Source organism: Lonchura striata, chromosome 3 (assembly GCF_050655825.1).
Source record: "Lonchura striata isolate lonStrDom1 chromosome 3, ASM5065582v1, whole genome shotgun sequence".
Lineage (NCBI taxonomy): Eukaryota > Metazoa > Chordata > Aves > Passeriformes > Estrildidae > Lonchura > Lonchura striata.
In genome coordinates this window covers 10,100,153-10,125,684 of record NC_140705.1, presented here as the reverse complement: position 1 = coordinate 10,125,684, position 25,532 = coordinate 10,100,153, and the positions used below count along the sequence as shown (strand labels likewise).

At 36.5% G+C, this 25,532-nt stretch overlaps 1 protein-coding gene across 18 annotated transcripts in view; it reads right to left on the bottom strand.

Annotated features, from left to right (window-relative positions):
* Positions 1-635: 635 nt before the first annotated feature.
* The window catches only part of PUM2 (pumilio RNA binding family member 2), a 73,993-nt gene continuing 49,096 nt past the window's right edge, over positions 636-25,532 (bottom strand). For 10 of the 18 annotated variants that reach the window (XM_085574495.1, XM_085574497.1, XM_021525344.3 and 7 more), the window contains 11 exons: positions 23,648-23,791; positions 22,361-22,642; positions 17,385-17,621; positions 10,928-11,195; positions 10,257-10,386; positions 8,571-8,705; positions 8,177-8,314; positions 6,427-6,552; positions 5,767-5,888; positions 4,306-4,498; positions 636-3,561 (listed from right to left, as the gene is read on the bottom strand). In XM_085574495.1, the coding sequence (XP_085430621.1) occupies positions 3,430-3,561; positions 4,306-4,498; positions 5,767-5,888; positions 6,427-6,552; positions 8,177-8,314; positions 8,571-8,705; positions 10,257-10,386; positions 10,928-11,195; positions 17,385-17,621; positions 22,361-22,642; positions 23,648-23,791 (1,907 nt within the window). In that variant the 3' untranslated portion in view covers positions 636-3,429. The remainder of the gene's footprint in view (positions 3,562-4,305; positions 4,499-5,766; positions 5,889-6,426; positions 6,553-8,176; positions 8,315-8,570; positions 8,706-10,256; positions 10,387-10,927; positions 11,196-17,384; positions 17,622-22,360; positions 22,643-23,647; positions 23,792-25,532) is intronic. The other 8 variants (XM_021525342.4, XM_085574492.1, XM_021525341.4 and 5 more) reach the window with 3 other exon arrangements.

Below are 25,532 nucleotides of genomic sequence, written 5' to 3'. Positions count from 1 at the left end.
AATACACATTCTTAGAGGAGAACAGTGACTAAATCGGTTTCTGAATTTGCATCAGCACTTTAAAACGTCTAAGCATTATGACCCCAAAACCTCAATTATCTCCATGCTCTGATGGAAAAGTCAGCGATGGAGGGATGGGCATTATGACTGTTCTGTCCACAGGAACAGAACAATGGTTCTTAGGTGAGTTATTTCCCACCAGGCTCATTTCCTGTGCTGTCAGTCCACTTCATACCTTCAGCTAAAAATGGTCTTTTGAAAAATCTCCTGGGCAGTAACAGAAATGAGTGTGGATCCAGGGATTGCCACAGAGAGCTAACAATTTCTTCTCTCATTTGAAAGCTAACCCTCTCAAATGCTCCTGAACTCATCCTAAATCCAGAGATGTACGAAGAAACTGTCACCAGGCTGTAGCCTTAACTAGGCAGCAGTAAAGATGTATAATATAGGAAGGTTTAGCTGCTCAAAACTGCCCTTTGAAAATTTAATGATCTAATCCAGGGTTCTTCAATAATTGCCCAATTCCCATCAGAACAAGTGAGCAAGCACCTTCCCAAAGCTGAGCTCCACAGACACATGTAAATCACATAACTGAGAATATGGCTGGTTTCCTACAGGAAAAACGCAAGACCAGATATATTTCACACAGTGTTATTCACACATTTTCATTTTGATTTTTACAGTATATACACGTGAACATTACATTATTCAATACGAGCCACCTGGAGTCAAACCTAATCAAACTGGTCCATAAACAATCTATATCAAAAAGCAATACTTGAGCAAAAAGTCTAGTGGTTCTACCCAAACCCTAAAATAGCTGAAAGGAAATCCAGTGATTTTCATGTTCCTGGATAAAACTTGTGCACAAATGATCTCAGGAGAGCAAGTGGAAGATTATACTAAAGATATTGAAAGCACCAAGGATGACAGTTACAGGACTGTTTAAATTCAACCATGGCATGAGTGCTGCAGGAACAAAGTACAGGGACATTATCAGTTTCTGTCTGGACATCCCCAAAAGCCTGACATACTGTCTTGTGTTGAAGGAATGCTGGCTCTGTGGATTGCAACACACGGCACAGGTACACAGGGCAAAGATAGTCACTGAGAATTGATGTGTCCAAGGAAGTGGCTCAGAAGTCATCCTTTGGGTGACTACAGGAAAGCTCTGGCTCCAATGACTGGGCTGGTACCTCTGGGTAGGAATTTTGTGAACTGCCATACAAAACCTACTTGGCAATTAGAATTGTGCTTACTCAAAATAACAAGGCCTACTACTTCACTTTGTGCAGGCACTGGAAGTAGACCAGAAGAAACTTGGCCATTTGCCTATTAAGGAGTTATCACTACCATTAGAAACGCAGCGCCTCAGATGTCTGCTATAGTAACAGTTAGGTAACCCTGGTATCAACAGTAACATGACAGAATTCCTCATACAAGTTTATACCACTACTATTTTCTTTCTCATGATCACACCCCTACCACAACAGCCTTTTATTTGATCAATGCTCAAGATGTTGTTTCCAAACTACCAAGTTAATGAAAACTTTAGGTTAAGCCATCCAAATGAACATTTTACACAAAATACTTACTTCAACAACATACAAAGCACTTTCTTTATCTTTCAGAAACTGAATATACAAAGTAAGCTTTTTCCAAAATATTTCCATAGGCAAAGAATTAAAAAGGATTTTAATTATACACATATGGTCACAATTCTGCCTTAAAAAGATCATTGGGAAATGTACATAAGGCCGCTTGTATATGTACATCATCTTTATGTTACTGTTACAATGTCTTATGTCCAGAGGAAAAAAAATCGACAGTATCATACATATTTGCTTTACGCTGCGAGAAGGCTATTCAAAAATACAGTACTCTTCTGTACAAAAAATTCATGCCACATTTATTAAGATGGAAGAAGCATTGGTTTCTGTAATAACCAAGTATTTCAGTCCACTTCTTACTATGCTTATTTATCCTGATTTAAAATTTGAACAGATTGATTTCCCAAAGTGTCCATATGAACAGATTCAACAGCTATGTTATAAACAAAACATAATGTTTCTCACAATAGATAAAAAGAAAGCCGGTTCATATTTTTGAAACCATATAAAGATAGAATTTTAAAAAAATCACTCTTGATTTGCTGAAATAAATTTACATTATACAACACTATATGCCAGGGGGAAAGAAGGGAATGAGGATATGAATATACACTAAAATGCAAATTTTTGTCCCAAAAAGGAGTAAAACAAATTACATTTACAGCATGAAGGTTTACAAATGTACATCTGTACAACCAAGGTAAGCATCACTACTAAATTAGCAAGGCTTTGTAATAAACATCGAAACAAGAGATTTGTTTTCAAACTGTAAACTTACACCTATTAACTACACGTATACAATGCATATATTTATAGGAAGCAAAAAGCTATCTGAATATTTAATCAATCATGCTTAAGTGTTGAGCTATCAAGTTTACTTTTCAGTGGCCCCTTCTCTTTATCATTACCTATTTTTTGGATCTACAGTGAGAAAGCAAAATAAATGCTCAACACTTTCAAATCCTTACAATTCTATATGCAAAATAAAAAAATACATATCTCTACTCTTCCTGCATTGTAAAACTGACTGTAAAGTTAATACAGGGTTCACTCCTTTTCCAACAGAGTACTTTGCTGAATGCAAGTACCACCATCATTTTAATCCCTCTACCTTGTACAACAATTAAATATATAAGTATATACAGCACTTTATTTTTAATACATTGCTAGAGAAAACCTTAGGGCATGATTTAAAAAAAACTGTATCCACAGCAAGTGCCAAAACCTACTCTCAAAGTTTCCATAGTTTTGTCCTTCCCTACTTTAATTTGCTGTGCCCTGTTTGTTATTTGGATAGGATGTTGTGAACCACCAAAACACAACTTAACTTTTCAACATGTTAAATAATGTTTATGAAGCTGATCAATTTTAATCTGGTATAAAAGACTTCACATAAAAGGGAAAAATAAGGGTTAATTCTATATACAACTCTATAAACCTGTTGTGCTATGATGCTGGGTAGACCTACCAGATTGCAAGCCAGTGTATTAAAAGAATACTGTACTTTTTCCCTTTAAAAACTATTTCAGTGACTTTACAAGGTAAAAATTTACAAAATATGTGACAGCTATTTTGATACAATTACATCATATACAGGCATTCTGTGCTTTGCCAGCCATCCAATCTGATAGGTCTCCGGATCAGGGCTGGAGATATTTTTTTTTAACAATTCACTCCCCAAAAATATACACAAGAATAAAAATTTTACAAATGGATGAACAAAGTCAATAAATAGATTTAAAAAAATCAGAACATTTAGAGTTAAGTTGTAGGTTTTGATAATTCACAATTTAATTTTTCTTCCGTTTCTCCTTGTCTTTTAGAGCATGCCATTTGGTGGTCCACCAATTGGCCCCAAATCAGCACTGTTCTTCAGGTAATACTTTTCCAGCTTGGCCAGAATGTGTTTGCCATAGGTGTATTTACGCAGAGTCGTGATATGGGGTCGAATCTGTAATAAGAAACATGTTTGGCTTTTTTTAACATCCACACTTTCAAGCAGAGGTAACAACACTTAGAAAAAATTATGCAAAAAGATGCCAGAAGCCTGTACTTCAAAGCACTGGAAGTTTCTGGAAAGATGTAAAACTGGTGATTTTGACTCATCAAATAACTGATGTTTCTCTTGCAGGAAAAGGGAGGCAGGACTTTGTGGGAGAGCCCTGTTGGTGACCAGGGAAAGCAGAGCTCCTGCAGGAATATCCTAGGCCCTGTGTTAAAACAGCCTTCAGCTATTATGGCAACAGCACACTTCTCCATGTCTGGATATTCTTAACTAGAAATGTGCCTGTATGCTAGGAAGTGCGGAAATCTCTTCTGGGGGAACTGCAGAGTGGATTCATACCCACAACCAGGAAATAAAAAGAGAAACCAGTATTTCTCCTGTTATATTAATAGTGACAAGAGATACTACACTTTCCTGCTAGAAGTATATTCACACAAAAGTTGGCACAAAGACAGGAGATAAAATCCAACTTTCCTTTGTTTCCAAGTATCAACAATGAAACTTTCCTTTTTTATCTCAGTGCTGAGAGACCTGAGTGTTTTCTGCTTTACCAAGCTCCACCGAATGTCATGGTTATACATCAAATTCTAGATTACAGAAGTGTTGAGTTTTGCATCTGCAGGGAAAGGCGCTCTGGCAGAAAAGCTCACAGAGGTATTTCTGAATCACCACATGCCTGCACACACGTACCTTGTGCATTATGATCTTCCTCTGGGCAGGCTCGGCCATGTCGATCATCTTCTGCACGACGTAGTTGGCGTACTGGTCCTTCATCATGGTGTATAAGGCACTGTGAGGGCCGTCGTTCTGGCAGCACACCTCGTCGATCAGCAGGGCTCGCTCCGCACGCGACGCATGGGTCACGCACTTTTCTACCACGTTGCTGAAAAATAAGGCAAGTCCATGATGGGACTGGAGGTGTAACATTCTTTCAGGTAACTATTATCAATTTCTCTGGAAGTTTATCAGTTCTTCAGGGCTCTTAATGCCAGTAAAAAGCGTATCGCAAACGCATCAATTCCTCATTTCCAGATTTCCAGTCTAATGACTGAGAAGTTAGTCACCACATCACTATTACTTCACCCATGTGACAGGGTTATTTTCTGATTATTTAGTAGGAGAGACTTTTCCACTGAACCTACATAGGTGTACTGGACTTCAGGCTGCAGATGTGTCCTAGCATATCTATTCTGGTTGTGGGCCCTTTGAACACAACAGAGAAAGCTAGGTATGAAGATTCTTGCTTTTTGAATAAATGCACTTTCTAAGAGCATGCCTACATCAGTGATTCCATCAAATATTCTTTTGTAGAGCAAGTCTCTGACCTTCCAGTTTATTTCATAAGCTGGAAAGGCCATCAAAGCTTGTAATGTAGCAAAATGATCCTGGTCCTAAATTTGCGCTTTAGAAATCAAGCAAGTTTGAGGGCTATGAAGAGTTCTATTCAGGCCAAAGAAAAATAAAATCCAAATAAACTAGTTTGCAAGCAATTTTTAAAACAAATGCTCCCATAAAGTCACAGTGCATTTCTACGTCATTTTGATGACAAGGTTAGTCTCACTAAATCACCTAGAATGAATTCTGAGGTGTATTTTTCCTTCACAAAAGGCACATAATCCATACTTCAGCAAAAAGCATGAAAGTAGGAGTTTTAGGTTCCAAAGTCAGAATAGTTCAGGCCTCCTACAGCAGTCTTCCAGACTTTCTAAGGCAGAAAATCCTTGTCAGACTGAACTACCACTTTTTAAAGGCAGCCTTGTTATACTTGCAGATTGGTGGATGGATTGAGAGTCAGCAAGTCCCAGTTTATCATCATCAGCACATCACTCAAGTTCCAGCACAGCTTTTCACCTGTCTCTGGGCATCCTTACATGAAAACTTGGAACTTGCTCCCTGCACTTGCACAAAGTGAACAAAAGCCATCCCATAAACCCACAGAACCTCTTGTTTTGCTACAGAACATTTGCCTCTTCCCTCCCCCAAACCTAGTATAAAAGTATCACTACCATTCATCTCTACAAAAATATGAAATTTCAGGATGTACAATAGAAAAAAAAAAAAATTGTATCCCTTTTGTAACACAAAAAATAAATCCAGTGTTACAACTTCACAAGGTTAATGAATCTTTAATATATGAAAGTTGTGCAATACCTGGCAAATTTGTGCTGACTCAGAGCTAGAACCTTTCCTCTTATTTCTGAAACTATTTTGCTTTTGTCTTCAGGACGACCATGCTCCAGGACATGTTGAATAACGTAATTTCCATATTGATCCTGAAAATAAGATTACTTGAATTTTCTTTTGTGTTCATACCAAGTAAATAATACTGACAGCTTTTGTACACGAGCATAAAGTATGAAAGTACTATTTGCATGGCTATAAGGAAAATACAATAAGTATGTCAACATTACAGAAGCAAAGTGATGCAAGAAATATTTAATCAAAAATTACTTAACGGACCATAAATTTTACATGAAAAACATAAATAATCCGTAAAACCATTGTTTTGCTAGAGTATTTTTTATCTTCCTAAAGAAAGAAGTTCTCAAATTTAAGATCATACTTTTTAGAAGCTGTAATATTCCCCTGAACACCAAGCTACAGTCAAAAGTGTAAGAAAAATGCTTTTTATATCTTCTTTGCCTCCCAACTTCCAAAGACATATTCATTAAACTATGGAAGGAAAGAAAAACAAAAAATCAATGTTGACAAAACTAAAAAGAAGCAAATGCATTTTAACTAGGATACAGGAGTAAATTATGGTAACAAAGAACTCTGAAGTGCATTAAAAATGAGTCTACATGCACTGACCTGCACTAGCTGCTCTGTGTGCTGATGCAGTTCTTCTAAGATTGGCAAAGTCTGCTCAGCAGTGCAGTGCTCCAGAATACGCTGAATTACTCTACAACCATATGGATGAGTTGAAAGTACAAATACCTTGAAAATAGGATTGCAAACTGAAGTTAAACCGACCGAAGCGCACATCTATTGCAATATTGCTGCATTCAAAATGGAACTGAAGATAACTACTATTAAAAAAAGTTTTGACTGCCAAGACCAGAATTCTATTTCCAGGAAAAGTCAGGAAAAGATGGAAAAGTAGGTTTTTGTGTGTCAAGGACTCCAGAAAACATACAGCTAAGAACCCAAGTGTTCATTACAATGTTTCTAGCCTACATGGCTGCAAAGGAAAGCCTGGAAGTATGACCCTTAGGTAATTGCTGTTCAACTTTCAAGCATTCCTTTTTACTTTCTTTTCAAATTTTAAGACTTTAACACTTATAAAAAGGAATTTAATAATGGTGGCTGATTTTCACCAATTTCATATTCCAGTATACATAATAGGTTCCCAGTTAGAGATATAAAGTTTGTAAGTAACTACTGAAAACATACAGCCAAATCTTGCTCATTCCTTCTGCTTGCTTCTCTGAAAGCTACATTTATGGTTTGAGGATTAATGCCAAAAATGTCAGTGTTGGTCAGGACTGAATATAGAATGATAAGGCATCAACTGAGATGATGCAGGCGGAAGAAAATGATAAGTAGTATCACTTAAGTGTGCCATATTCGATATATAATTACTTGGTGCTTAGGATGTATGTTCAGTACATAAACTCACACTTTAGTCAAGCGGCTGTATTTACAGTTTAAAAAATGCATCTCATGGACCTTATACTCACTTTTTGGTGTAAAAAGACCGAACCCTAGAAACCTTGGTATGCAATTTAGTACTATGTACAACAGTAATTCAGGTATTGCTGTTGTGTAAAATGAGAAAGATATTGTAGATTTTATTAGGAAATATGTTTGGCCATCCATTAAAGTAAAGTTTAGTTATATAGCCAAGTTAGTAAGATTTTTACAATTCTTCTCAAGGCTTGTCTCAGAGGATTAAAATGTTATTTAGCTGCAGCACATTCACTAGCCTGCAGCATAACATCAATCTTACAGCAATAATGGTTTTTTGGAAACAAAACAAAAACCCCAATCTGAAGTAAACAAATACTACACCCCCTTCACACTAGTCCATATGAAGGGAACAGATTAGTAAATTTCATCACTGCAGTTCCTTAAGGACTGACATTCATTGGGAAACACTGAAAGACATACGTGCAACACAAGCATCAGGAGAGGAAAATGTAATTTTTAATGGAAAACGTATACTTGAGAGCACGTATATTATTATTATATGAAAAATGGCCCTGCCAAGGGTTGTGAAGGAAATGTGAAATGGTGTTATCACAAAACACAAACACAAAGCCTGGGCATGCAAAGTCCCTTGTATGTATTTAGATTACATAAATATTTATTATTATTTATAATTCATAGAAACATTGCTTTCTAGAGCCTTCTCTCCAACAAATTCATCTTTTTACAGCATATTATGTGTCTCTCCAACAGCTTTCCAATGCCATCATTCCCTTTTTCATTCTACTTAAAATAAGCTGAGTGCAAAGTGGCAAATGCTACCTTGTACGTGCAAATGATGGACAAAGACCTGCAGACCTTTTCCTGTGAAATCTAAGCAACCTGCAAAGAGGAAATGAACCACTGACACTACCTGTCCTTTGAATGCATCAATGATGAACTGCAGCGACTGGGGCTGAACACACTCAATGCATTTTTGTACAACGTGGTTTCCATTTTGATCCTTCACACATTTCAGAACATGGCCATCCAGCTCTTTCACCATTTCATTCTGGAAAAACAAAGATTATCCTTGTCTTTATGATGGTATTTCCCCCGCCCTCCTTAAATGGGGAAAGATTTAATTTCATCCTGACTCCAACCTTCACATTCACTGGCGTTAACTGTGTACCTCAGTACTTTCATTTAAACAATTATTTTAGCCCCCAGGATATTTCATAATGAAGGGAATAATCATCAATTTAATCAAGTAAAAAGAGGAATACATTAAAAATAAATAAAATTAAAAAAGCATTGCTCTAACTTACAATTACCTGCTGGTCAGGTGAGATTGACTCAAGTGCCTTCTGGATAACACGACAGCCATACATCTGGAGGGCCAATGGCAGAACATGACCACGGATGCGTGTTGCTAGGGCTAACTTTTGATCCAGGCTTCCAAACTAAAAGAAAATAAATATGCTGTTAACAAATGAAGACATTGCAGCATGCTGGAATTTACATGTCAGAGTATGTATGGTCAAGATGTACATGACTGTAATATTTGAATAATTTTTCACTTTGTATTTTGGTAGGGATATTTACCAGAAGCTTTTCTTTTCTAAATGCAACATTTTTTAATATTCCACATCCAGTTCACATACTGCTATCAAATGCATGACCTTGAACGACAACAGAAGAAACGATATAGTTTATGTTTGCCTGTCTGTAGGAATATTTAAGTGCAATAAACCACTTTTTCAAGTAAGTTATACTGGCAAATTGATCACAGGTCACTATTCTGTATGAATCCAAATCAGATTTTTCATCTTGTACAGCATATCTTACATCTTGTAAGAGAGGTCACAGAAGTGACCAGCTGGACAACCAGCTGGTGGCACAGCAATGTTCCTGCAGCATTGCTGAGAATTGTCAAACTCTACACCTGTAATCAGCTCTGAAGAAAGCCTGACCAGGAACTTCACCTGCCTACCTATACTGTAAACTGAGGTCCCCTATTACATGTAAGGGCACATGTACTTTTTTTCTTGAGAAGTGGTCTGCAGAATTAAGATGAAAACACTCAGCTAACAATTATTAACTGTGTATTCATCCAACTTAACATTATGGAAAAAAATAGCAAATGATGACCCTTAAGCAAAATCAAGATCTTTTTTATCATATGTCAGTGACAGTTTAAAGATATTTTGATTGGTTATTAAAAAAGAAGTAAAAAAAGTGTGCACATTATTCTTATGGTAGATTATTAGCAACTTCATTCTTGTTTATAGCAAGTACCTTATTTCTTACTGGGAATTTTCCAGCATCACCTTCCTTCCACCACTCTTTGATATGGCCCTTGATTTAAAGTACACTATACTAGATACCTTTCCTACACATAACTTTTCCCAGGACACATTTATTACTTTCTTCTCTCTGCAAGCCAAATCTTGTAATTCTTTGATAAAGCCTTTTTTTACCACATAGTTTTTAAGAGAAGACAAATCTGTTTTAAATTCTAGTTGTAGAAATACTGGATGTATCTTATGGTGGATACCCCTTACTCAAAACTCTTCTGCCTCTACATTTTATGGGAATTTCCTTATACACAGCACCCGATGAAGTTCACACAGCTGTTTGAGCACAAGTGCATTTTCCAGACCCATTCTGTACGACGATGCAGTAACCAATAAAAACCATTTTTCAAATATTTATGTTCCCTTTCATCTGATGAAAGTCTCTCCAAGTTCTGCTCAGAGGTTGGTGAAGCCTCAATGCCTGTGCATTCACTAGTGCTCACCAACACATGCACCACCAGTGTAAGGAGAAACCATGTCCATTATGGCAAAAAACACTGAACACAGAACAGAAAACACCCATGCAGAGTTGGGTCTACATGATTGTGGAAGTCATGTAGAATTCTGCTATGGTGTTAAGAAAAGACCAGTTAAATTCAATCAGATTTACAGCACTTCATTTGCATGCCCATCCATACACTCAGGGTTTATGCTTACCTCAAAGAACTTCTGTATTACATAGTTTCCAAATACATCAGTCATCAATTGATAGGCTGCTTGCAGGATCTCATTAAATACCATCTGGCGCTCAGCTGGAGTAGCTCGCTCCAGTTTTTGCTGTATAAATCTAAGTGCAAAAAAAAGGTACATTATGCTTTGCATCAACAACAGGAAAACTTCTCAAACACCGTTTCAATGAGACACCTCAACACTCTAAAGAAAGCAGTCAACATTTATAAAATTTATTAAAATGAAAGTAGTGCCTCTGCATATAAAAAGATACATTTTAGTAAAATTAAGACTTGAAAACTTTCATTTGAAAAGCATCAAAGATGAAAAGTAACTAACTACCTGGTGATGTACTGACAAAAAGTAGTTTTACATTCCAGATGCCACATATTTTGTTTTCTTAATCAATGCCTTTTTCATTCCTTAATATTAAGGGTTTACAAGTCTAGTTATGAGGCCTTTTTTACACTGAGAACTTCTACAGGCACCTAAATTAATACTACTTTTACAATTAAATTTCTTAGAGAAGGTCAACTTAAGAGTGTGCTCCAAATTAAGATGCTTTGAATTAAGATGACGAGCACCTCATTCAAAAGTTTTGTATTAATAAAACAATATCAAAGCGGTAAAATATTATTAACTATTCCTGCAATAATTACCTAGAACCATGCTGGTCTTGGGAAAATTCAACAATATGTCCAACAAGGTCCCTTAGCTGAAGATTAGGGAAACGATTGTTTCTGAAATCTTCCAGCAACCGGCTGCGTCCAGAGGGCATAATGTCAGACCTGCTGTAGCGGAGGCGCGAAGGAGGGAAGAGCTGGCTGGTGGAGCTAAAGAGACTGGAGGTGCTCGCCGCACTGCGATACTTGGCTTCGGCCCCGGGGGCTGCAGAAATATAGCGACCACTACCATTTGTCAGTCCTCCTACAAGGAAGCAGCTCTGTCAGTAACAGCCGTGAGGAAAATAAGCAACAGCAAAACAGCAAGTGAACTAAAACTACAGATACACCCTGGAGCCAAAGAAAACAACAGTGTTGTCTTGTTTATATTTACCTCATTATGGTTGGAGGAGTTAGATAGCTTTATCTTGCAATAAATAAAACCGTTCTCCTCCTCATTTTTATGTGAAGGGCACCAGGAAAAGAAATGTCATTAGAAGAATATATCAAGGTAGGTAAAGTGAGCACCCACTCAGCCTTACAGAAACCTTAGAACTGGGTGGGCCTTAAGCTTAGTGGGCAGATTTCCACTTCACGAGTCATACTGGCTTATACCCTTGTTAGTAGTCTTGAGGTTAGCCAATTGTGTCAAAATAGACCATGAAATCTGAACTACCCTTCAGTCCCTACTGAAGCTTACAGCGTGTTAAGGGCATTTTTGGGGAGGTACATGTGGTGCCTCTTGCCAAGCTGTACCTGTCCTGAAGGTTATTTGATGACTTCAGCATCCCAAGCTTTCAATCTGGTACCTCTTCTCAGCACTAAATATGTCAAATTTCAAACCAGGTAACTAAGAATGTTCTACTTAATCATCAAACAACCACAGATTCATCAAATTGAAGCTCATTTTAGAAACTTGAAGTCCTTTCCTCACTGCACAAACACCACTCTCACTTCATCCTTCCTTACTTTCCAAGAACTGAATTACCTCCCTGTGTCTGGGTCCTACTCCTGTTTGCTAGTGATTCTACCTAGAGCTCTTTTCACTCTACAGTCCTGTGCATTTCTCCTCACACCCTGCTCTCTGATCAGTGTGTGTCACTCTGAACTCCTCCAGCATGCCTCTTCCATCCACTTTACAACAGGCAGCAATTATCATAAAAAGCATCCAAAGCATTTTTCCCAACTGCTGTATGATTTTTCAGAGGGATACTCTTACTATACTACAAGCAGAAATACTCAAAAACAATTCCAACATAGGAACCTCAATTCTACTACTAAAACCAAACTAAGGAAAGAAAAAAACAAACCCTCCCTAAAAGTATTGACTATGAATTGGGAAAGGAAACAATTTGGCTCCCTGTCTAGGAAATGAAATTGCAATTAAAGCCCTTTCAAAGTCAATAGATTAAGTATTTACATTTGAATTTAAAATAAATTGCAGTATGTGCTGTTTGAATGGTGCTCTATCACAAACTTAATTTTTAAACAAGGTAAAAAAAAAAAAAAAAACAGAAAAAAACTACCCCAAAAAAACTCATAAAACAATGAAAAAAACCCCAACTAACTGAGCCCTAGCCAATCCTTGTTTTCCTTTGGTTCCAAATATTTATAAGGCCAGGCAACAAGAGTGTTACAGTGGACTGGCAATGTATTAATGGTAAAGTTATCTTTCTCAAAAGGTCAAATTGTAGTACCAGATTCTGAGATGTTAGTGCTCTGAAAGACACATAAAACATCACATTTATTGCACTGTATAGGATTATGCCCTAAAATAGAAATAATTAGTACTTATTTTATAATTAGTCTTCAAAATTCTGTGATAAACACCAACAAATACTTTATGCACCACAACATCTTTTAAAAACCAGGTTTTCTCTTAATTTAAAGTGTCTTAATTCTCTACAGTCAGAAAAATCAAATTTTTGTAACTATCATTTTTAGTTTCCATTGGTAAACATTGTGGTACTATGGTACTAACAAACAAAAGAAAAGGAAACCCCAACATTCTGCAGGTGAAGCAGTATGCAGAGTGATGCTCTGCCATAGGTTCTCATCTAGGAACAGACTTCTAAAGAACAAAAAAGTTATGCAGCTGAAATGATGTTATTTCTCATCTGGACTATGTAAACATTGCACACCACTGCAATCCTGGCTTCCCTGTATGTGCTGTGCAGTAACACTATTTAATATCACGAGAGGGCACCAGAGCCCATCTGAAAGGAAATTATAGGCTACTTTCCTGTTGCAAGATCACTATTACTTCTCTGATCACATGCTCAATTCTGTGCCAGAAACTAAGTTTTGATCATATGCTCAGTCAACATACAGAGTCATAGAATTGAACATGTGAATCAGGAATTGTTTCAGCTTGGGTTTTTTTTAACTGAACCTTCATCTCTATAAATTAAATGTGACAATTTATCCAGCAACTAAAACAGAAATTAAGAAATTTGGTAGCTTTTAACAAATATGCTATATATGTGTAATATACATTTCCTGCTGAGAATTATAAAGCCTTTTTTCAGTGTAATTTGGGAACCAACACTTTTTAAGACTTGTAAGACAGCTACGCTGCAACTGGGAGGCTCCTGTCTACCCTCTGAGGCTATTTCAGACAATCACATTAGGCAGAACAATAGTACAGGAAGGCTGTATTAACAAAGCACATCCATTGTGCCCAGAAGAACCTGTGGTACTCAGAAAGCAGAACCTTGTAAAACACTGGATACTATTATAAAAAAGAGTAATTTAATTAGTAATTAGCTTTTATTTGCACATAACCTTTAATTACAGTAATGTTATGGCTCACTGGCAACTCTGCAGATTTGAAAGACAGTAAACTCACAAAAAATAAAGGCATATTGTCTTAGGTACTTATTACATGCAGACATAATTGTGAGTACAATGGCCTATTTTCTTCACCAAACTAGGAAAGTAACAGCCTAGATCTTGTAAGTTATTTGGGGAACATACCCTACTGAATAAATTAAAATACATATTAAACATGAGTATAGCCACACAATTCCAAACTCTTGGGGAAAGAAGTGTGCAGTTCATTCTTCAGATAATCATCAGCTATCACTTCTGATCTCATAAAACAAAGATCTCCAAAGCACTGGGTAATACCAAGTTATTTAACAGTTTAGTTGAACCTAAAGCCCCATGGCTAATCCATAGGGAGGAAAAGGCAGAGAGATATAAAGGGGATATAGATAATCTAAATCAGAGCCTAAGGTTCAAGGACATAAAGCATGTTAAATAATTGACTCCTTAACATATTTAGTGTTAAGGAGAACATGAAAAAAACATTAAAAACGAGATCAAGGCACATTAATTTTGACAGCATTAGTCTGTTAGTATTTATTATTTTTTCAATTATTTCTAATAAAGATAGAAAAAACGTCTACTGCACAGTAACTTATTTACATGTGTCAGCAGTATTTTCTAGTAACACACATACATGCATATAAATGCTTTAAACTTAATTTTACTAAGTATTTATTTATCTGTAAAAAAGTAGCTTAATCTCATCCTAAGCTTAAAAAGTTTCATCTTCATATGGAAAATAGAATTACACCTATCTATGTATATTTTAGGAATCAATGCACGTGTTTGTAATGTCTGGTTTACTGCAGCCCTACAGAGGAGGGACACAGCTGAGGCAATGCAAAGCTCCCCACACTGCCTTGCCAAGGGGCCTTTACTCTTACCCAGAATGACCATCTCTGAAGATGAAACATCAATCCCAACTGCTAACAAACCTGGCTTGCAACACACAGGAAATAATTACCTCCAAAAGTTGAGATTTTAGAAACCCTACTCTACACCAAAACTCTACTCTTAAAATGCTGCAAGTACCATCAAACAGGGTAATAAGGATTACCAATCTAAAAGGATTTTTTATGACAGTGGAAAACTACTTCCTCTTGCAGCTCCTTGTACTTGGGAGTGAAAGGGTAGTTCAAATTCATGACCTTACTGCTCCAGCTGATTACAGTAAAGCAGCAGTTACAGACAACTGACAAATCTCTTCAAATACAGGAAAACTGACACTAGCACAAAGTCATTAGCACATTCCTATTTTAGGATGTTGGATAAAAGTTGGTGAGAAGAGATAAAAGCAGTAAAATATCACAAATTTCTTGTAAAAGGGAAATTGTTCTTTTAAGCTACAAATTGCAGCAGTGTCTGACAAAGGGGTTATAAAACCATGCACCCTTTCCCAAGATTCTGGTGGCTGAAACAGGAGCAACCGAGTTTGATGCCCATTTTAAAACAAAGGTTAAACTTAGCTGAACCTGTTGATACAAGCAGGCAGGACAAGTTTGGAAGGTGGAGGGAGAGCTGCATTTGACAGGCATTATCAGAATACCAATGGAAACTGCATGCAGACATGAACTTAAAATGTTGTTCTACTCTGAAAAGTGACTACATGCTAACCGTACTTTTCTTATAATACACTCCCTGTTTGATTTCAGATGGAACTTCTCATTTTGGTGAGAAACCTTTGATTTTTATTTTTTTGTATGTGAGAACAAAACATGCTTCCAAGAGTGGCTGATGAACACACTGAAATAAATATAACAAGACAGACAATTAACTGCAGAAATAGTCTTAAACTCTTATATGGTGCACTTTGAATGCAACTGTGCAAAAATATGGCACAGGGCAGAAAGGCAAAAAAAAAAATTGCATTTTTCTGCATTTTTGTGAAAGCAAGTATCCAAAAGTCCTCCATTTCCAAATTTCAGGCTGATTTTGTAATATAGCAAAAAGTTTATCAGTAATCATGGTCCACTTCACATGGAGGATGAAGAGAACACATGGAAGCCAATAAGGTTGTGTCAATTTTCAGAGTACAACTGTATATTCTGGCAGTTACGCAGTGATCTAGTACATGATTTTAACAAGCTATTAGGCTTAGTTGACACTGCCAAACAGTTCAAAATGGGTCAAAGTCAGTATTTAACAATTTCTGCTGATAGAGGCAATACTCTATATTGATCACAGCCTATTTTCTCAGAACTGGAAAAAAATCTTTTAACATTTATCAAGTATCAAATGAACAAAACTTTGAATGTTTTAAAGTTTAGATAATGCCTTCCAAAATTTGGTTTAAGTATAGTTTTCAGCAATATGAAAACTATGGTGAGAGTACTTTGAAAAGAAAGAAAGAAAAAGATTTCCATGATAACCCCATTGTCAGATGGTCAGAACTTTCTCAAAAGCCTCCATTTGGGCTGAAACTTTCCATGCTTGGTCTCAGCCCAAAGGTGCACTTTGTAGACCTGAAAAAGGAAAAAAGGTAAGTAAAAAAAAATAAAACGTGCTGAAACATCCCCTTGCCCAGTTTTATTTTGGGTATTCAGCACTTAACCTTGAAGGGGATACTGTACTGCAAATGTAATTTATTTTAATTATTTAACCTTGTTACACAAATCACTCACACATTTCTCACTTTAGGTGTATTCTGGTAGGCATTTAAATTTTTTTTTCCTCTTTTATTTGCACTAAGAAGTATAGGGGATTATGCTGCCTATTGCAAGCATGGAACTGTGCACTGAACAGTTACTGGAGCAACTGGCAACTCAATCTTGAATTACATCCAGTTTCACTGTATGATTTTAGCATCCAAATTAAATGACTGCAAATATTTGCAGCGGAAAAGAAAAACTGTACTAGGTAACCTCAGGTTAGAGGCATTATCTTCTAAATATACTGTATACTGTGGTGTGGTTTCTTTTGCTATTTTATTTTTAATTTTTTTTTTTAAAAGAAAGGTTGAGCTCCCGTGTCATCTCACTAGCCAAAAAAAATTGAGACATTATTTTCAGCATTCCTTAAAAAATGCATAACAGAGAGCCACCACTAACAAGATCTTTGCTGCTTCTTTGACAAATGCTTTTTTTGGTCTCCTTCCATCAGTCTGGTGATAAACTACTGTCATCCTGGCAAAGTAACTGGGCCATGAGGTTGACTGATTCAAAAATCATCTTTCAATACATTTTACATTGAGAGAGAGCACTGCTCACTTTTCTACTTTATCATGGCAAGGGGCGTTAATGAAAGTCACTTCACTGTTAAGCACACAATCTAAAATGTCCTTAAAGTGGCCACACAGTAGAGGAGAAACAAAAATAATGCACCTTTGGCTTGTCATAGTGTGGAAACATAATAGAAAAAGGACCAATAACTCTTACTGGGCTTCTGCAAGGGAAGAAAAATCAGTTGTTGGCCTGATACTACCAAAAGCTGAGTGCCCTCCACTGTCATATCAATGAGCATCTGAACATGCTCTTCACCTTTCAGGAATGGCCCCTCTTCATTACAAAACTGTTTAACAGCAAAGGTAATGTGACATCTCTTATGCAACATATATTTTACACATAGAAATACATACACACATACAAACAAAAAGTGTTTTTTGGTTTTTTGTTTTTGTTTTTTTTACCTAAATGCAAACTGGATGAGGATCCATGTGATGAAAGTGATGGCGGTGGCGTAAGTGAATGTCCTGGCGTTTGGCTTGGCAGAGGCATGCCTATTGGACTTGGAGAGGAGGAAAATCCCAGACTATTGTAAAATGGCTGCCCTATGGGTGCTAGGCTGCTACTAGATCTTTTGTACAAGTCAGAGCTAGTAGATAGAGAATCTCTCCTTGTGGCACTACTACTTGCAGAACTGCCAACTGAAGAAGAAATAAAAAGACCCTAATTACACAGTGTCAACTGAATAAAACCTATCCCCAACTACAGCTGGGCAACAACAGAAGCGATCACAATAATTACAGCAATCGTTATGACAAAGACAATTACTGTGATAACCACACATGCTTTTAAGTAAATCTAAGTGGGTATAAACATACCACTGGCAAATAATTTCACCAACTTCCATGTCTTTCAACATTTCACACTAGACTTCTCATAGTAAAATTACAGTAGTCTGTTTTAAATGCCTGAGTTCAGGCTTTGGGACAAATATTGAATGTTTAAGATTAGATTACAATGTCACTTTATAGGATAAATGATTCTAAAAATATTGCCACTAAATTATTTGAGCATTTTTTTTCCACCATAAATTATCAGTCAGACAGTGACATCTTTTCAGGAAAAAGTCTAGAGGAAATTATTTGTTGTTTAAGGGTTCACAAAATAAGTTATACTGCTGTTCAGCTATTTTTGAACTTCCTTGTTTGTGAACCCCTCACCTGTAGGAAAAAAATGACTACTTTAAATTCCCTATCAGAATTATGGCTCTCAATGAAGTGTTTTGAAAAGGTATTATAAAAAGGGAGTAAGCCAAGAAAGAAGATAAGAAGCACAGCAGAGATAGGAAAATTAAGTGAGAAACTAAAAACATGATTTTTACGACTATCAGTGTTTCTGAAAGTCAAATTAGACTAGAGGCTTTGGATAACAGTGTATTAGTGAAGGACTGGTTATCCTGCACAGCAGCATTCAGCAGGGCGATGAGCAGTCTAGGACAAATTAGAACAATAAAAAGTTTTTAGAAATGTTAAATTCTAGCATCCGCTACATACTAGTGAAGTATTAAATTAAGAGTGCCTGTTTTAAACACTGAACTTTATTATAATTATTATTATAATCATGAACCAAATCAAGATTATGGATTTTAATAACAAATATCTTTCTTAAGCTGAATTTGGAAAATTGATTACTACTATTGACTACTTCAACTTAAAAAGGAAAGATCAGAATTTTTACTTCTATGACCTTTATCCTTTTCAAGTACCTTCCTACTAAAGCTGGCAGCATGGAACAACATAAAGGTCGCCTGAAACTTCCCATTTTTAAGACACTAATTTGTTTTCTCATAGCATTAACAACTTGGCTAATATTTTTCATGGCAGGAACTTTCTTGGACAAAATTTTTAATAGAACTTTTGTCTAAATACTGCCATTTCAGAAATACAGGCAAAGAAAGGCGCTTTATCCTTACCAAAATAATCTAGCTCCCTCTTTGAGTAGTTGATACTTTCATACACTCAGACCAAATATGCCAGCAACAGGAGACCTTTATTTTCTCACTCTTAGACAGGACTAAAAATCTTTGCAAAATCACAGTTCATCCAAGTTCAGCACAGATCTGCTACAGACTCATAGCTGAAAACTCAAACTCCTGACCATACACAGCATGTCTAAGATGTTTGATTAAGGTTGTGCCTGCAATTGAATTTCAATGTGCCATGTCAAAAACAGACTTTGAAACTGCTGTCCAAGATTCCACCCTGTGTTGGAAAGGCCCATGAGGCAATGAGGAAAGGAAGTTTTCCATTTCAAGTGCCAGGGAGACAAAAGCCAAACACAAGAAATAGACTAGGGAGAGGGGAAAGAGAAAAAAGGAAACCAGAAGGAGGAAGAGAGAAAGGTAAGACAAAGGAGCGAACAAAGAGACTGCAAGAAAAACTGGCAAGCACTTTCAGTGGGACTGAGGATGAGAAGAAAGCAGATCTGAAGAAAAGTTAAGCTGTAGAAGGTATATGTGATTGTGGGGCAAAAAGACTGGAATAGTAAGCTGATGATGGGAACATCACACAGTACAAGTAGAAACAGAAACATACTTAGGAGGAAAGCAGGAGATAAATGTTGCCTGGAAACTGGGAAGGAAGACATACTAGAGGAGAAACCAGAAGGAAAAGATACTGGACTAACTAGGCAAGGAGATTGAGAATAAGAAACCAGAAGAGCAAATTAAGGCAACAGTTGAAAGAAATCTCAAGCTTTGAGCCCAGCTCTACAGGCTCCAGCTCAGTGAACCATATAAATGTTAATACAATGCTACATCATGGACTGCTATTTTTCCATCTTTCAGCATTTCTTACTCGGCTACATTACTGCAGCTTAACAAGTTACCACAAAGCAGCTGAGCTGTATTTACACACAAAAACAAGCAATGCTCACAAAACTCAGAAGATAAGTTGCAATAGCTTACTCCTCTTTCCCCTTCACTAAGTTATTCCAATTCTTTTACAGTTGTTACATGCCAGAAGGCAGCATCTGGAAAGCTGCCATAGTTGATCTAATTCTTGGCTACCTGTTAAGCTGCAGTAACTTATCATCATGTACCTAAATCTTTAAAATGGAGTATGAATAACTTTATTATAAAAGAACAGAGACTGTGAGTACATACAGTCATTTATATGGTATGTTTGCTGTTTTCAGTTGCTACTTTGTTCAGTCATTCAAGCTAGAACATGCTCACCTTTGCATTTTTTGCGGCTATTTTTGCCCCCTGCAAAAACTGAAACCATAAGGGCAAAATGTGTTCTGCCATCTATCAGTTTTCATGGCTATATTTTAACTGAAATTCAACATTTTCAAGACACTGATGGGAGTTAAAAAGAAGCTGAAACTGTGGCACATAAAAAATTAAACTTTCAATTCATCTCCATATACATGAATACCACTTGTTTAAGCGCTTATCTGTGTAATTCAATTCATATATACATACAGGCCAGAACTCTAAAAAATAAAAAAATAACTAGGAAGCATTTTTAAAGTGGCTATTAGTGCAAGTACAATTTATACTTGGCAGAAGAGCACTTTCAATATACTTTTACTCTAATAATACTACTAAAAATATTTCAGGTTCAGATAGCACCTTTCATCAGCACTTCTAAAACTGCAAAAGTATGGGGTTCCTGCTTCCCTGTGCAAACTACCATGCTAATTAAATCACCCTGGATACTGCTGCAAGATTTCAGCATGTGCTCTCTGTGCTGAGGGCTTTGGACAAAGCTCTGTAACTGACCTTTGGTAAAAGAAAAAGGCTTAATCTCCTGTGCCAGGAAAAGCTATGCTGATTTTTTAAAGTAGATACACAACTAAAATTTGTGTTCTATGGAGGTTCTTAAGGTAGCGCAGGATAAAAACTATGACTTAAATCTATTCTATCTAGAGAACTTAAATAATTGCACTGTATTAAATATATATATATATAAATTATGACTATCTACCACTAATGAAATTGCACCTAGAGTGAAACACAGCTGCTAAGGGTTCACTGAAACCTTACAAATAGCTTAGGACAAGTTCTATTACATTATATTGGCGAGCACAATTTTGTAAATAAAATTTACTTGCTGTAAATTAAGGAAAAATTAAGAAAACCTACACTACTGAATAGCCTCAAGTTTTTTTTTAATTGAACATGGGATGTTTTGGTCTCCTCTTTCAAATCAAATGCTGGACAGGATGAGTGTAAAAACCTGATTTTGGTCTTCCTAGCATTAGTTTTGTTAAAGTAAAACATTTTTCTGATTATTTTATGAAAAATAACACTGAGAAAAAAACTCTGTGTTGGTATGCAATATATTTGATGCCACTAGTCACACAGTCACCAAATAACAACTACCATGACTTAACACTGAAGAGTGTGCTTTTCCTTCTGTTTTTTCTCTCCCATATATGAGGCCAGTTTGTAATTATTTAAAAATTACTGGCTTCAGCGCCGATTTTCCTCAATTTTGCAAAGAATACTGTTAGCGTGCATAATATTCCCCCAGTTTCTACCCATCTACAAGATATGCAAAATCAAACATGCTCCCCTGATTTCATTAAAATAATATTAGTAACAAGAAGCAATTCAGTGCTGTAAACTTAAGATTAATAGCAAAAGGAAATACTCTTAAAAAATGTTTATCTTGCCTCACTAAAACTGAATCTGAAATATAAGAAAAACCTACCTTGCATGTTTTAAAACTGTGTGAATTTGAAATTTGTGCTTTAGGGCAGAAATGTGACAAAATGCCTTTTTTTTTTTTTTTTTTACTACAAACAGGTTGGTAATATTTAGTAGTATCTGTTGAAATAATTAAAGGCCCCAGAAATGCACAGAACTATTTAGGCTTAACTATATCTAAGATTAAACCTGCTAGAGCTAACAAGGCCTATTCCTGGGTATTAGGTATTTTTGTTTTATAAATCCTTTAAAAATGTTATAGAAGCAAGCACTTTGATATTAGATCAAATTTAGAAAGTCATATACTGTATGATTTATTAAATATAAAATTAGGAATTTTTCTTGCATGATTACTAAAACATAAGAATGTGTATCTTTACTATCATCAACTGTTACTTTAACCACAGAATGAAGGCTTCCTTTAAAACAAAAGCAGCTTACTGAAAAACAGTAACAAACTTCTGGGGCAGAGTACACAGATCGGTATGGAATAGTATTTTGGAGATACCTGTGACTACAGGATATTATTCAAAAATCCATCTTCTATACAGAACCCAAGTGAATTGAAAAATTTTTTATTCCCCTATAATTTGTTTTAAACTTAAATAACCTATTTTTGTATTCTTTTTAGAAATATATTTGTATATATATGATGCCTGATACAGATATATTTTTTTGCTTAGCACAAAAGTCTCACAGAATGTCCTCACTATATTAACAACCTACCTGATGAGCCAAATCCACCAAGTGCAGAGCCGATAGCTGCTCCTAAAGAGCTGCTACTTCCAAAGCCAAGAGATGTGCTTCCTGGTTGGCCAGGACCATGTGAAAAAAGGGAACTGCTCTGGGAGTTATTGGTCAAAGAGTTACTGCCATAAAATGAATTGGATTGTAGGCTACTATTTGTTTGCTGTTGCTGTTGCTGTGGCTGGGCACCAAGTGGCCGAAATAGACCGTTCGTGGCTCCCGCGAGATTGTTTGCTGTTCCTCCAGCTGAAGCAGCTGCAGCTGTAAAACACATGTTTTCAATCATAATTACTCTCTCAAACATTTCTGACTGAAAATGGATCATTCAGAACTAAAATGTATTTTCTTGAAGCCCTCTTAAAACAAGCAGCAATTCACATATTAAAGGACTAAGAGACTTAATAGTATTACACAATCTTAATTACTCAAGGAAAAAGGTGAAGACAGCACATGTTTTAGGGTCAAGGCTGCAGAATTGTTAATGTAATTGAGGGAATTTTAACATAAGACATTACTGTTTACTGAACTTTTTATATCCAAAGTAGCAGTGGCAGAATTGCAGCTAAGAGTCATTCAAAGACATCTTCAGCTACTGTCAGAAGTGAGTTCTGCATAGACGAAGAAGCTGATAGATTAACTTAAAATCTAATTTTCTGAACAGATCAAGTTAATTAATCCAGGGTTAATATTCTAGATTTTAATTCAACAAATGCAATAAATGGTTCAGTAAAGTAATACTAGATCTGACAACTGGTAAAAAAAAAGGAATCTGGAGAGTTTTGATATAACTAATTCTCTTCTTTTACTTTCCATTCTACACATAGCTTTCTCCTTGCCACATTTTTCAGGAGAAAATAAGTTTAATGAGAAAAGCATAGCAAGGTTCCAGAGCAGTCCATCTTCTGCCAGGCCGAAGCAATGAAATGATGCTTCCTAGAGGACACCATTTAGGGAACTGATGAGAAGTGCATGTTATAATGCATGGGCAGAGGAAGGAGAAGATGTTCCTATCTGACAAGTAACATTTGCAGAAACATGCCTGTATATGATGGGAATAGGACTGTAAATTCCAATTAAAAATGGAAAACCCCATCTGTGAGTAAGAACAAAAGACAGAAAAAAAAAAGCAAGCATGCACAGGATATCCTTCACAACTAGGAAACTTCACTGATGCACAGAAAACAATGATGTCAAATACTAATCAACATTACTGTTAAGATTCAGTAGAGAAGTGAAAGAAACCTCTGCGCAGGATTAAATATTTACCTGCTTGTGCTGCTGCAGAACTGATTAGAACAGGAGTTGAGGCCACCAATCTGACCGGTGCACCAAGGCCAGTTCTTGCTCCAGGGCCTACTACTAAGGCACCGGTCTGATCATAATAGGCAGTGGGAGCCAGCACTTGGTAACCTACACAACACAGAGGACAAGGATCAGTGGTACAGATAGCTTCATACAGGCAGCATTTCCTCTCTCCTTGAAATATTCTAACCACAAACTGCATTTTCTGCCACACTGGACATCAAAGAAAAAGCAGTAAAGACCATAAAAAACTGAACAAAATCCGATTTAGAAATGCTTCAGGTAATTTTTTACAACTACAATAACTGCTAAAATTAGTTGTCCAAAGTTGAACTTACTGTCAAGGTTAAAGTTTCTAACATATTGAGAAGGTATAGGTTCAACACAACTGGCAGTGTTTGGATCATTATCAAATCAATTTCTTTCAGCAGTTAAAAAACCAATACACTTCTCTTGTACTCCTTTGTCAATGGAGAAGCTCTTGAGATGTGCACAATTAAAAGGCTGAGCTAAATGCTAGTCTGGCAATTCCACACATTCCCTACCAACACTTAAAAGTCCATCTGTAAAAAACACATTAGGAAAGGAATGCTGTGTGTGCAGGAGTACCTTGGACCAGCCAGTTTCACAGGAATAAAAAAGACTGCAATCCAAGCATAACACTTCATTCCATTGACAGTTAAGAATTGGAACTGGTGAAGAAATGGAGGGGGAGTTGAAAAAGGAGAAAAGCAAGCAGTAGGAAGAAATACAGGATACAATGTATGAACAAAGAAAAGCAAAAGAGACAAAAGAAAGCCAAGCAAAAAAATACCTTTATTTAGAACAAGAGCAAGAGAAATGAATTGGAATAAGAATCCCTCAAAAATGGAAGACAAGCTACGATAATCTAAGAAAGGGTGCTGATATTTAAAATATAACAACTTCTAATTGATAGGTAGACTATTCTTATGAAACAATATTCCTCCCATGTTCAAATACACACTATTAAGAAAAACGACAAGATTGCAAAAGTCCCACATCTATTTTTGTACATGTAAGAACAAAGATTTTGCATTCTATTTTAAGTCAGCAGTTCCCATCAGTTGGTTTGTATGTTCAGAACTAGGTCTAGCAGATTTCTCTCTGAAATGCGTATGGACTTGAATGTAACTGGATCTCTGATTTAAGGTAAGTACCCCAATCATCAGCCTTCCAAGTCGTATTTTCTCCTCCTCAATTTCAAAAACATCTCTGTAATCTCCTCTGCCTAGACACAGTCCAAAAAAGAGCTGGAAACATCATCTCCCTTCTGGCCTGGTGGTTACAGTGCACTGTAGGAAAGCTGGATACACAGGTCCAAATTCTCACACACTAAGAAAATATGAAGATATGAAGGAGACTCAGGTAGCACTGAACAGGAGAGGAGCAATGAAAATCCAGATCTTTAGGTTCAATTCACAGTTCTGGAGGTGAATGCATTATGCTGGTTATAAAAAATCATCACTGCTATAATTCTAAAACTGTCTGTTCTCACTGCTCACTACTTGCTTTGCATTCCAGGCACATCTACCTTCTCTTTCTCACCAACAGCACAAGAAGACAGTTGTCCTCCACGTAATTTGTCTGAAAATTTGGCTAGTTAAAACCAAACAAAACAGGCTCTTACACTTGAACTAGTTAGAAATACTTTGCTAGAGGTGCCACTGCCTCTTCCACCTACAAAAATGTGCTTTGCTCTACCCCTTCACCAGTAAGAAAGGTTGCTACATTCCCAAGGTAGGGAAAGGTGACAAATTGTTGTCTGTTTTACTGTAGTTCTGCAGATAACACAAAATATTAGATTAGTGGCATAGTATGAAAGCTAATT